General features: G+C 40.9%; 1 protein-coding gene across 3 annotated transcripts in view; it reads right to left on the bottom strand.

The window, feature by feature from the left end:
• Positions 1-13,479, bottom strand: part of LOC113902485 (multidrug resistance-associated protein 4-like) — a 157,691-nt gene that overhangs the window by 81,582 nt on the left and 62,630 nt on the right. For all 3 annotated transcript variants that reach the window (XM_027557822.1, XM_027557823.1, XM_027557821.1), the window contains exons 15-20: positions 12,202-12,399; positions 10,691-10,831; positions 9,737-9,774; positions 8,948-9,042; positions 6,491-6,637; positions 2,693-2,772 (exon numbers count right to left, since the gene is read on the bottom strand). In XM_027557822.1, coding sequence (XP_027413623.1) covers positions 2,693-2,772; positions 6,491-6,637; positions 8,948-9,042; positions 9,737-9,774; positions 10,691-10,831; positions 12,202-12,399 — 699 coding nt within the window. The remainder of the gene's footprint in view (positions 1-2,692; positions 2,773-6,490; positions 6,638-8,947; positions 9,043-9,736; positions 9,775-10,690; positions 10,832-12,201; positions 12,400-13,479) is intronic.

The following is a 13,479-nucleotide window of genomic DNA, read 5'->3' as shown; positions in this document are numbered from 1 at the left end:
CTAGACAGACCTTTGTTGGCAAAGTAATGTCTCTGCTTTTTAATATGATGTCTAGGTTGGTCATAACTTTCCTTCCAAGGAGTAAGTATCTTTTAATTTCATGGCTGCAATCACCATCTGCAGTGATTTTGGAGCTCCAAAAAACAAAGTCTGACACCATTTCCACTGTTTCCCCATCTATTTCCCATGAAGTGATGGGACCGGATGCCATGATCTTCGTTTTCTGAATGTTGACCTTTAAGCCAACTTTTTCACTCTCCACTTTCACTTTCATCAACAGGCTCTTTAGTTCTTCTTCACTTTCTGCAATAAGGGTGGTGCCATCTACATATCTGAGGTTATTGATATTTCTCCTGGCAATCTTGATTCCAGCTTGTGCTTCATCTAGCCCAGCATTTTTCATGATGTACTCTGCATATAAGTTAAATAAGCAGGGTGACAATATACAGCCTGGACGTAGTACCTTTTATATTTGGAACCAGTCTGTTGTTCCATGTCCAGTTCCAACTGTTGATTCCTGACCTGCATACAGATTTCTCAAGAGGCAGGTCAGGTGGTCTGGTATTCCCATCTCTTTCAGAATTTTCCACAGTTTATTGTGATCCACACAGTCAAAGGCTTTGACATAGTCAATAAAGCAGAAATAGATGTTTTTCTGGAACTCTTTTGCTTTTTCAGTGATCCATCGGATGTTGGCAATTTGATCTCTGGTTCCTCTGCCTTTTCTAAAACCAGCTTGAACATCAGGAAGTTCACGGTTCACGTACTGTTGAAGCCTAGCTTGGAAAATTTTGAGCATTACTTTACTAGCATGTGAGATGAGTGCATTTGTGCGGTAGTTTGAGCATTCTTTGGAATTGCCTTTCTTAGGGATTGGAATAAAAACTGACCTTTTCTAGTTCTGTGGCCACTGCTGGCATATTCAGTGCAGCACTTTCACAGCATCATCTTTTAGGATTTGAAACAGTTCACCTGGAATTCCATCACCTCCACTAGTTTTGTTTGTAGTGGTGCTTTCTAAGGCCCACTTGACTTCACATTCCAGGATGTCTGGCTCTAGGTGAATGATCACACCATCGTAATTATCTGGGTCATGAAGATCTTTTTTGTACAGTTATGTTTATTCTTGCCACCTCTTCTTAATGTCTTCTGCTACTGTTAGGTCCATAACATTTCTGTCCTTTATTGAGCCCATCTTTGCATGAAATATTCCCTTGAGATCTCTAATTTTCTTGAAGCAATCTCTAGTCTTTCCCATTCTATTGTTTTCCTCTATTTCTTTGTACTGATCACTGAGGAAGGCTATCTTATGTCTCCTTGCTATTCTTTGGAACTCTGCATTCAAATGGGTATATCTTTCCTTTTCTCCTTTGCTTTCTGCTTCTCTTCTTTTCACAGTTATTTGTAAGGCCTCCTCAGACAGTCATTTTGCTTTTTTGCATTTCTTTTTCTTGGGGATGGTTTTATCCCTGTCTCCTGTACAATGTCACGAACCTCCATCCATAGTTCATCAGGCACTCTGTCCATCAGATCTAGTCCCTTAAATCTATTTCTCACTTCTACTGTATAATCATAAGGGATTTGATTTAGGTCATACCTGAATGGTCTAGTGGTTTTCCCTACTTTCTTCAATTTAAGTCTGAATTTGGCAATAAGACACCTTAGGACAGAGCAATCAGCCTGTGATAAGAAAAACTGTCTACAAAATAAAAGACATTTTCTGAGATGACTTTGATCCCATAATCGAATTACTGGCTTAAAAGCCTTCATATCTTCAAAGCTTCTCTCTATTAAACTTGTTGGACTTCTCAGGTGGCTCAGTGGTAAGAATCTGCCTACACTGCAGGAGACACAAGTCTGATCTCTGGGTCAGGAATATTCCCTGGACAAGGAAATGGAAACCCACTCCAGGATTCTTCCCTGAGTAATCCCATGGATGGAGAAGCCTGGTGGGCTGCAGTCCATGGTGTCACAGAAGAGTTGGACACAATTTAGCAACTAAACAACATTGTCCTTGTTAAAGTATTATTTTCACCTTATTTTTAACCAATCTTTTATTTGGCTTTATCCAAATAAAATGGTGCAGCAGATATTTGTCCCCTGTGGGACTACAACACATCATGCTCGTGCTCAATTGTGTCCAACTCTTTGCAGCCCCATGGACTATAGCCTGCCAGGCTCCTCTGTCTGTGGAATTTTCTGGGCAATAATACTGAAGTGGGTTGCCATTCCATTCTCCAGGACATCTTCCCAACCCAGGAATTGAACCCATGTCTCTTGCATCTCCTGCATTTGCAGGTAAATCCTTTACCACTGAGCTACTTGGGAAGCCCAATACAGTGCATAATTTAGTTAATCTAGGTTATCTTTCCATGAGAGGTGACTGTCTCTCTGTTATGAAATGTGCTCACAGTAAAGGGAATGCACACCAGACACCTGGAAGGCAGAGGGAGAACCATTTACCCAGCATGTCGCTGCTTCAGAGGAACATTGACATGATTGTGTAGCCACTCCTGCCCCAGGAGTTACTCAGGTCACAGCCACACCTCTCTCTCAAAAACACAGCCTCTTACAGAAGATAACAGGACACATCACCAGGCTGAAAGGCCCACCTCCAGTCCCTGTGAAAAATCCTTAAGAAACAGGCACTCTGCTCTTCCCTGTGAGAACTCTGGCAGGACTGGTACACTACCTGGATGAAATCTTGAAATATCAGGGGCAGCAAGTCATCCATATGCCCAATGTCTTTGAAGAAACGATTTAAAATTCTTCCTGCAAGAATAGGATACAAAAATTACTCATTTCCTCAGATAGGAGCTTTAAGAGAAATAATTCATGAACAAATCAAAACAATATTTTTGAAGTATATGTATTTACTTTCCTGGTAATACAGTGTCCCCAGTGCAGGGGACATGGGTTTGACCCCTGGTGCAGGAAGATTCCACATGCCACAGAGCAACTAAGCCTGTGCACCACAACTACTGAAGTCCATGTGCCTAGAGCCTGAGCTCTGCAGCAGAAAAAGCAACCACAGTGTGCAGCAACAAAGACCCATGCAACTAAAAACAAATAAATAATTCTTTTTTTTAAAAGTCTACCTGCCAGTGCAGAAGACATAAGAGACAGGGGTTCAATTTCTGGGTCAGGAAGATCCCCTGGAGTTGGAAATGGCAACCCCCTCCAGTATTCTTACCTGGGAAATCCCATGGACAGAGGAGCCTGGCAGGCTACAGTCCATGGGACTACAAAAGAGTCAGACATGATTTAGTGGTAACACAATAACAAATTAAATATATTACAAATTCATATGAAATAAGCCAATGTCAATGGTAAAAAGAAAGACAAAATAGGATGATACCTAAAGAGAAACAAAAATACCACCAAATGGCAGTGGGTGGGAAATTGAAATTGAGTCCTGATTTCTACAATAATGAGGGAATCTTGTGGCAGTAACAGGAAGGGTTGGTGGATTTGAGAATGTTCCCTCCCTTTAGATCCATCCCATCTAAGACTTACTCCAAGTGCTAAATTGGCAAATCAATAGTTGCAAAATACCTAAGTTAATCCTAATTGTTACACCAATTTTGCTTTAATTATCACAATTAATTTTGCCAAGTGATACTTTTTAAATAAACATAATTATAACCTCTCTGCAATTTCTTTTTTTTCCCCTCCAGATGGCTCACAGCAGCTCACATTTTGGGAAATTATGGCTTGTGGCCATTTCCAAGTTGTAAGTTTACTACTTGGGTAATAAGCTGTTATTTTCAGAGGTATACCAGATGTGACAAGCACAGACTTATGAATAAGCTTCTAAGAAGACCAGAGGGATGTAGGCAGGAAAAGTGAAATATTACTAAATGACCAAGAATCACTTATCATTGATTTTACTTCCCTTCTCAGATTCCACAATAATAGTATATCCTTAAGGCTGCAGGATAGAATATGAGAATTTCTTGTAAATATCTGGTGTGAACTAAAAATGTCACCTGTTACATCATTAAACAAAGGATGCTGCAGCCATCAGGACTCTGCAGCCACCCCTGCAAGGGTGATGCACCCTGAGGAGACTCAGGATGAGAAAGAACAGGACGCTGGCCCCAGACAGGGGAGGTGCACACCAAAGGAACTGTAGCAGGGAGGAGCTAATATTGACTCCATGCTGGATCTGTTTCTTTGACCATTGCTATGCATTGTTTTTGTCAGGGAACACTGCCCTCCTGCCTGAATGTTAAACTAAATTGGCTTTTATCAGCTCACAGGGAGACAATCTGACTTTCACCACCTGTGAATGGCTGCAGAAAAATTGCCCTCTTATTGTGCAAGATAACTGGCTTTTTGACTTCACTTCCTCGCTTCCTCTCCCCTATGTTCTGTAAAAGAACCAGGCATCCAGACCCCAGTAAGATGGCTATTTTGAGATATCAGTCTGTCATCTTCTTAGTCTGCCAGGTTTCCAAATAAAGTCATTATTCTTTGCCTTAACATGTCGTCTGTAAGATTTACTGGCATTGTGAGACAAGCAGAGTGAGCTTGAACTTGGTAACAAGTAATACCACTATATGTGGTTTTTCTCTTCATGCCATCACATACCAGAAACAAAGACAACCATAAATCATTTGTTAAAAATTCTACTTTTGAAAATAAACACAGAAAAGAGTTCAATTTAATATACCGCTAAAAGAGTAAATAACTGATGCCCCTAAACCTTTGGTCCTATATTTGCAGTACTTATTTGGGCTTCTATTTTCTTGAAGGAATGAATTTCTGATAATAGACACAGGAGGGGGAAACAAGATACACACTGTTATGCCTGCTGCTCTAGGATTAGTGATCTTAAAGATTTAAACTTGGTTCCAAATCCTTGAATAATAAATCAGCATCTGGAGAAGCCTACAGGCCATCAAGAGCCTGGTTAACAGTGGTCACAACCACTCAGAGGCTGTTATAACAGAAATTCAGCCCCACTTGATGCTCCCAAATTTATGACTGTAGTTTTCACATCAACAGGCAAAGTAGAGAGACCTCGCAGCTGTAATAGCAAAGACTCTTCCAATCACTTCCTCACTCCAGCTTCATTATAAGATGAGATTCTGTGGGCCTCTGCAGTTTACCATCCTGTGCTCCTCACAGTGCCTGGACTAAAGAACATGTGTTGAATAAATCTGCACAAGATGCTGCACTAAACAGTCTTATTTAATCCTCACAACAGTCTTGTGAAACAGGAAGGGCGCCGGTTATTCCCATTTCACAGGAGAGAAGTTCCCAGACACCATGCCATCATCCTCACTGAGGTTCATTAGGCACTGACCCTGTGCTAAGTGCTGTGAATGTATTAACCTGCTTAATGCCCACAACGTCAAGATATTGGTAAGTGTGTGAATAGAATCCTCATTTTATATGTAAGACAATTGAAACACAGAAAAATTAAATAACTAGCATATAAGTATTAACATAACTATAACTGGCTACCACTATTAATAACTAGCACTAGGATTGAACCCAGGAAGTTGGCTCCAGGGTCCATACTTATAACCATGACAACATCCTGCCTGGAGATTTGCCTGCCCAGTAGTATCCACCTACTCTGGCCTTGATCACACAGCTAGTTGATGGCCAGGCCAAGGCTACTGCTGTCCTCTCTCCAGTCACATCCCTGCCTCAACAGGCCCTGTCAATCATCACCTGCAAAAACAAAGCCACCCTGTGCCTCAGAACAAGTCTAACCAAATGAACTGAGTGGGCATGTAGGCTGATGAACTAACTCTTCATAGGAACCTAGGTCACGAGACTACCTTCAGAAGCAAGACAGGTCGAAGGCCTCAGGGAGGAGGAAGCAATCACTGCGAAACCTTCAGGGACACTCTTAACACTGAAGATCCACCTGCTATAAACCACAAGACCTCCTAAACATAACCAAAAGTCCATTGTAAAACTAGAGGGTTGATTTTATTGAAGAGGATGTTTATATTTCACTGATCTTGTATTTTAATTAATCTTACATTACCGTTTAGGTAAAACTCAAGGGCATATGTCAGAGTTCTGTGGTCCCAGAAATGGATGGACAGTGAAAGAAACACACAGCCTGTCTTCAGTACAGATTTTCCTGGAAGAAAGTCCTTCCTAGTTAGCTTAAGACTATGTAACACAGCCAACATTTCAACAGCTAGTCAAAAACATTTCAACACATTTGCATCATCTGTTAGGTGTTTCATATGCCACATAACAAATGGACTCCTAAATCATCCTGCAAAGTAAACAGTCATGTATTTTTACAGACATGTATAAATTGGAATAAAAGCTTATATGCTTCTATATTCAGATTTTCTCTGGCAGTAAAAATGATCAGTGAAGCTTTTTGTAGAAAACGAATAAACATACACAGTGATTTTCTTGAAAGCATCTCTTCCATTTTCAAATATGAAAATGTAACCAGGCACTTAATGTGTTAACAAGATATATTCACTAAAAAATATGGTGTCTGACTTACCTATTGGATTTCTATTGAAGAACAATACTGGAGATCTTAAAATGGTCTCCAACATTTTGTTGTGCAAAGTTTGTGAAGAATAAACAAGGATGTAGAATATCAACAGAGACCGTGTGATGCCAAAAAGGAGAGTAGACACAGTTAACCCTGAAATAAAGAAACATCACTCAGCACAAGATCTTTGTCTGATCCCAAACCATGCTAAAGCATGGCAGGCAGTTTAAAAAGATACTGTGTATTTTATTCTATAGATCAAATTTGTATAGAGGGTTACATATATAAAATACAGAATAGAAAACTTATATATATATATATGTATAAAGTATATTCTCTAAGAGTTTAATGCTTTCAAAAAATATATTTCTAAAGAAAAGTGTAAAAATCACTGTTTTCCTCTCACTAAATAGAAATAACACAGGGGAAAAAAAATAAGCGTAAACTACAGTTTCATTCTAGGCTTGCCTAATTCAATTACAAGTTCTAATAAAACTTATAAGACAGATAATTATACAAGTAGCTAATTTAAGTAATGCTCAAAATTCTCCAAGCCAGGCTTCAGCAATACATGAACCGTGAACTCCAGATGTTCAAGCTGGTTGTAGAAAAGGCAGAGGAACCAGAGATCAAATTGCCAACATCTGCTGGTTTATGGAAAAAGCAAGAGAGTTCCAGAAACACATCTATTTCTGCTTTATTGACTATGCCAAAGCTTTTAACTGTGTGGATCACAATGAACTGTGGGAAATTCTGAAAGAGATGGGAATACCGGACCAACTGACCTGCCTCTTGAGAAACCTATATGCAGGTCATGAAGCAACAGTTAGAACTTGACATGGAACAACAGACTGGTTCCAAACAGGAAAAGGAATACGTCAAGGCCGTATATTGTCACCCTGCTCATTTAACTTATATGCAGAGTACATCATGAGAAATGCTGGGCTGGAACAAGCACAAGCTGGAATCAAGATTGCCAGGAGAAATATCAATAACCTCAGATATGCAGATGACACCACCCTTATGGCAGAAAGGGAAGAGGAACTAAAAAGCCTCTTGATGAAAGTGAAAGAGGAGAGTGAAAAAGTTGGCTCAAAGTTCAACATTCAGAAAATGAAGATCATGGCATCTGGTCCCATCACTTCATGGGAAATAGATGGGGAAACAGTGTCAGACTTTATTTTTTGGGGCTCCAAAATCACTGCAGATGGTGACTGCAGCCATGAAATTAACAGAGGCTTACTCCTTGGAAGGAAAGTTATGACCAACCTAGATAGCATATTCAAAAGCAGAGAGATTACTTTGCCAACAAAGGTCCACCTAATCAAGGCTATGGTTTTTCTAGTGGTCATGTATGGATGTGAGAGTTGGACTGTGAAGAAAGCTGAGCGCTGAAGAATTGATGCTTTTGAACTGTGGTGTTGGAGAAGACTCTTGAGAGTCCCTTGGACTGCAAGGAGATCCAACCAGTCCATTCTGAAGGAGATTAGCCCTGGGATTTCTTTGGAAGGAATGATGTTAAATCTGAAACTCCAGTACTTTGGCCACCTCTTGCGAAGAGTTGACTCATTGGAACAGACTCTGATGCTGGGAGGGATTGGGGGCAGGAGGAGAAGGGGATGACAGAGGATGAGATGGCTGGATGGCATCACTAACTCGATGGACGTGAGTCTGAGTGAACTCCATGAGTTGGTGATGGACAGGGAGGCCTGGCGTGCTGCGATTCATGGGGTCACAAAGAGTCGGACATGACTGAGCAACTGAACTGAACTGAATGCTATGCTATATATATTCTAAATACTCTTGTGAATAGAGACAGTCATGATAATATTAGTCTAGGAAGCCAAATTTTGAATTAATCACACAGTTGGGGAGGAGATAACACTGTGATCTCAGAGTAAGAAAGAGAAGGAATCCTACTTCCAGACACTGGACTTCCCCTGCTTAGCTTCTCAAGTTATTAGTGAAGCCCAGGAGATGAGCAGTGTTGAAATGGGAGCTTTGCATACCTGGGAGGGAATAATGCTTTTATGTGGGGTCCATGCTGCCAGAGGATTTCATCCAATATCAATAAAAGCCAAGGTTTATTCAGACAGAATCAGAACAATGGGATGGGGATCCATTTCTAATTCCCTTATCCCTCCATACAGCGATATACAATTTAGTTAAAGCACCTATTAGAATACACAGTAGCTACATATTTCCAGTGGCTGATTTTCTCAATATTCAATCCTGGTTTAACTACCAAAATCCAGTATGGACCAACTTAAGAGTCTCCATTCAACCTCTTTTCTTCTAGTAGATCTTTAAAATAGCTATTCTAATTAATTCACAGAGTAAAGATGATTCATATACTTAATCTATTAAGACATTACTGAATTACTCTGGAAGCCCTCTTGCTCACGCAGACTCATTGTAAGCACCTTAAACTCTGGTATTATAGAGCAGATGACTCAACTTTACCTGAATAAACTCCTAAGTACCAGTTCAGAACAAACACTACATATTCATCTTCTTTTACTAATGTCCCAGAATACAGCTCACTTTGTAGATTCGCCCTATGGAAGAGGAAATAAAAAAGATTACACTATAGATATACATAGAACTTATACAAATATCACAAAAAATTACCTCAATTCAAGAAATGTATTTTATGCTGTAAGGTGTTTCCCAGCTCACAAGGCCCTCTGTGTGTCTCCCTTTTAAAAATCTGAATCATGACTTTCAGTTTTCAAAATTATCTGTGAAAACAGACTTAGAAAATGAACTTATGGTTGCCGAAGGGAAGGATAGATAGAATGTTTGGATGCTCATGCACACACTGCTATGTTTAAAACAGGTAACCAACGAGGGCTTATTGTATAGCACATGGAACTTTGCCCAATGTTATGCAGCAGCCTGTATGGGAAGGAAGTTTGGGGGAAAATGGGTACGTATATATGTATGGCTGCGTCCCTTGACTGTTCATATGAACCTATCATAACATTGTTGATCGGCCATATCCCAATACAATATTAAAAGTTCAAAAAAAGAAAAAGAATTGTCTGTGAAGAAGCAGCTAAAGGGAGGGACATGGGGAGAGACCATGAGGGGATCACACACCACCCACAGGAACTTTCATCTTTCTTCAGGGAAACTACATGAGGGTCAGAAGAGGAGGCTGAACTTGCCCCATCTCTCCCCCTGACTCTGTGGGAAAAGGGGCTTTGTATAGATTTCACAGCACTTTGGGTCAGACCAGGAATCACTCACCAGAATGCAAGCCACCAGTCCTGCAGGACGTAGGCAACCTGGAGCAGGAAACAACAGTCACTCACACACTGACATCACTGAGCCTCACACCCCACTCACTAGGATGGGGGATGGAAAGGCTCCAGAACACGGAGACGGTCCTTCCGCCTCAGGTCTGCACCAAACCCCATACCCTAGATGACCACGGGTCAGGGGAGGGCATCTTACACGTTAATATCTTTAAAAGAAATCCCCTTTTCCCTAGAAGACTTTGCTCCCCAAATATAATGTACATCAATGCAAATCCAAGTGGACTGCAAAAGGCAGTAATAACAGTACATATGTTCGGATTTTTTTCAAAGAAAAAGCTTGACAGGTACAGTGATGGTCAGTTCTGGGTGTCAGCTTGGCTAGGTCAGTCTCCAGTGATTCAACCAAACACCCATCTAGATGTTGCTGTGAAGGTATTTTGTGGATGTGCTTCACATCCATCATCAGAACTTCAGGAGAGGAGACCACCCTCAACACTGTGGTGGCCTCGTCCAGTCAGATGAAGGCTTGAAGAGCAAACCCTGAGGCTTCCTAGAGGAGGAAGAAATTATGTCTCAAGACATCAGGGTCAGCTCCTGTCTAAGGTTGCAGTCTGCAGGCCTGCCTTTCAGATTTCACATTCACCCAGATAGGCCCAGAACTACATGAGCAAAGTCTTTGAGATAAATTTCTTAATATATATATTTAAAAATAATTATATTATATTTTATTTATTTGTTTGTTTTTGTTTTTTTAATTTATTATTATTATTTTTTTTTTTTTTACTTTACAATATTGTATTGGTTTTGCCATACATCAACATGCATCTGCCATGGGTGTACACGTGTTCCCCATTGTATATAAATAAATAATTATAAAACACAGTATAAATAGTATATAAATATCAAGCTGAGTGCACAAACCAAAATAAACGCCCTTACGTACCTGAGCTGTGATGTTGACTAGCATAAGGAAGATGATGACAGGCCAGTCAGCACCAGCTGTGAAATAATTCACATATGTCTTAAAACCAACTTTTCCTTCCAAATGGTCCTCCAGAGGTAGTGTAACCTGTATATTCTCAGTCTAGAATGGAAAAATGGCAGTGAGAGATGAAATTTTAAAAAATGAATCCCAAATTTCAAGAGCTCAGCAATGTCCTCCACTGCAAAGCTGTGGGAAACACACATTTCATACACTGGTAGGAGTGCAGGATGGTCCATCTCCTACAGAGAAAGGTGTGGGGATATCTGGCCAAACCACGTATGTGTTTACACTTGGACTCAGCCATCCTACTTCTAGGAATCTGTTAGAAATAAGGAAATGTCATTCGCATGAGTTCATTCATTCAACGTTGGGTAGTTTTGCTTAAAATACATCATGACTCTCAACTAACACACAACAAAATCAATTAACATATAAATGCAGAAGTTTGATCTAAGATAACACACAAAATGATATGGAGCTAATGTACCCCTCTAGATGACTTGTGTCATTTAATGATAGAAACATAAAACATTCTTGGGGCTCAAAATACTAGCCAAATACAGTAAACTGAGTTCACAGAGAGAGCTGGAGTAATACGAGTTTGGATAGCACATTGCAAGCATATGATCTGAATCTATTTGGTTCCTAAGTTTCAGAGAATGATTCCTGAGTTTAGAAAGTGAACGGCTAATCTGAATACTTATCAGACCCATCCCAGGCTCCTGGGTTTGGATATTGAGGGTTTGGCTATCAAGGGAATATCTGTGTATGTTTTTAAGGGAGATCTAGTGCATTTCCTCATTTCTGTCTGGAGGACTTAGAATGCATTGTAGCATCACAGGAGCCTAGTGTGTCCTTGTCTCTGCCCTGGCCACTGGGGTTCAAGGTTGATAAGACGTGGTTCTTGGTCGTGAAGGGTAAGAAAAGAGGACAGGAACTAACACCAAAGTGTCTACCATGTGCCAGGTCCTTTGCCCACATTACCTCTGACCTATCACAAACCATCTAACACCGAGGCAAAATACTACCATCAGTCACCTGCAGTGCCAGAACATTCCAACATATAGGAAAAGTAGCTAATTTAACGTGGCAACAGCAGGACTCAGTCTAAGGGGGTCTTCACATTAAGCCTCTGGATGCATAAGAGAAGCCAGGGGCCATCAGCATGACTAGGATGTAACTAAGGTAAACTGAAGTGGCTCACAATCAGTGTGAGCCAAATGCACTCCGAAATTCATAGCAGGGCACCCACTACTATTCTCCATAAGATTCTCCATCCTATACCCAAAGGGGAACCCCAAGCAGGCTTGCTCCCCTCATGCTCTTCTAACTCTACTAATTCCATGGAACAAGACTTTGGGAACTTAGGATCTACTTTGGGACAAATGAAGATGTCACAAGCAGACTGAAGGTCCATGAGGCCACCAAGAGCACACAGACCCAGGCAGATGGCAGGATGAGAAACTCACATCTTGGTCCTCTGGAGCCGCATCTTTCAATGAGGGTCTGGGAGACTGGAAAGACTCAACCAAAGACTTAGAGATCACAGTGGGAGCTCCTGGAACTGGAGATGGTTCAGACTGCTCATTCCCCTTCTCAAAAAGGGAAAAAATATCTACCCCAGATTTCAGGAACTCAGAGTAAGTTCCTCTTTTCACCATTTTGCCCTAAAAAAAAAAAAGAGAGAGAGAAATTAATTTATATTTGATAATATTAAACCAACCTAAATACTAATCAAAAAAGTTATCTGGTCTTAAATTATGATTTTTGAAGAAAAAAAAAAATGATGCCTGGGTCTAAAATTCTTGTTGAGAAATCTAGTTCAGTCAACTCAGTACTGAACTGAGCATTGTGTTCTCTGCCAAACCCTGTCCCTATGTCAGGTGCTGGGGGATGTGAAAGTAAGGTGTGCTCATGTGTTAAAATGGAGGCCACTGACACGACTACCCTGGGCACTTAGGGAAGCAAGAAGTACAGAGGTTGGTGGGAGGATCAGCACAGTCTTTTTAGACAACATGGGAATTGAGAGAAGCCTCATGTGACAATTCCAGGAAAGAAACTTAAACTTAACCTAGAGGTGGGCACAAGCACATCTGCATATGGGTAAGAGTCACTCATTAAATCTTCACTGACCACTGTCACTGTCACACTATCATGTGCCCGGCTGGGATAATAGGAACCAGCCCTGGACAGAAAATCCATGAAAGGCCTCTCCATGGTCTCTACAACTGCCTCCACACACTCAGCAAGTTCCCAACTGAAAAATCAATATTCCACCTGATAAAGTAATTAAACAAGGAGGCCATGGGGCTGGAGTGGCTCTAAAGCCTTGGCAGTCTGTGCCCACAAATCAAAACCTAAGCCAGAATCAATGCACTCAGATCTGAGAAAAAACTTAGGAACGGCCAACCACAAGCAGCCAACTAGGCTTCCCAAAATCAGGCAACTACTTAAGCTACAGCCAATCAAATCACTTTCTTTAAACACATGTGAAACATCCTTGCACAGTTTCCCTCCCTTCCAAAGTCATATAAAATAATGTGAAGATTTTTTGCTATTTTCTGACCCCATGAAACCAAACTCAGCTGATTCACTCAGTAGCAAATAAAACATCAGAGGAAAAAAATGTCAGGATGCAAAACTCATCAATGAGAGGAGCTCTGGTTGAGGCAGCTCAGGTGGAGGGAGCTGGCCCAGAACTCTCACTGGGACCCCTCTCACCCTCTCCCCAAAGGGGTCCCCTGGGA

This window comes from Bos indicus x Bos taurus, chromosome 12, assembly GCF_003369695.1.
Source record: "Bos indicus x Bos taurus breed Angus x Brahman F1 hybrid chromosome 12, Bos_hybrid_MaternalHap_v2.0, whole genome shotgun sequence".
Classification (NCBI taxonomy): Eukaryota; Metazoa; Chordata; class Mammalia; order Artiodactyla; family Bovidae; genus Bos; species Bos indicus x Bos taurus.
This window is presented reverse-complemented; position numbering and strand designations above follow the sequence as displayed.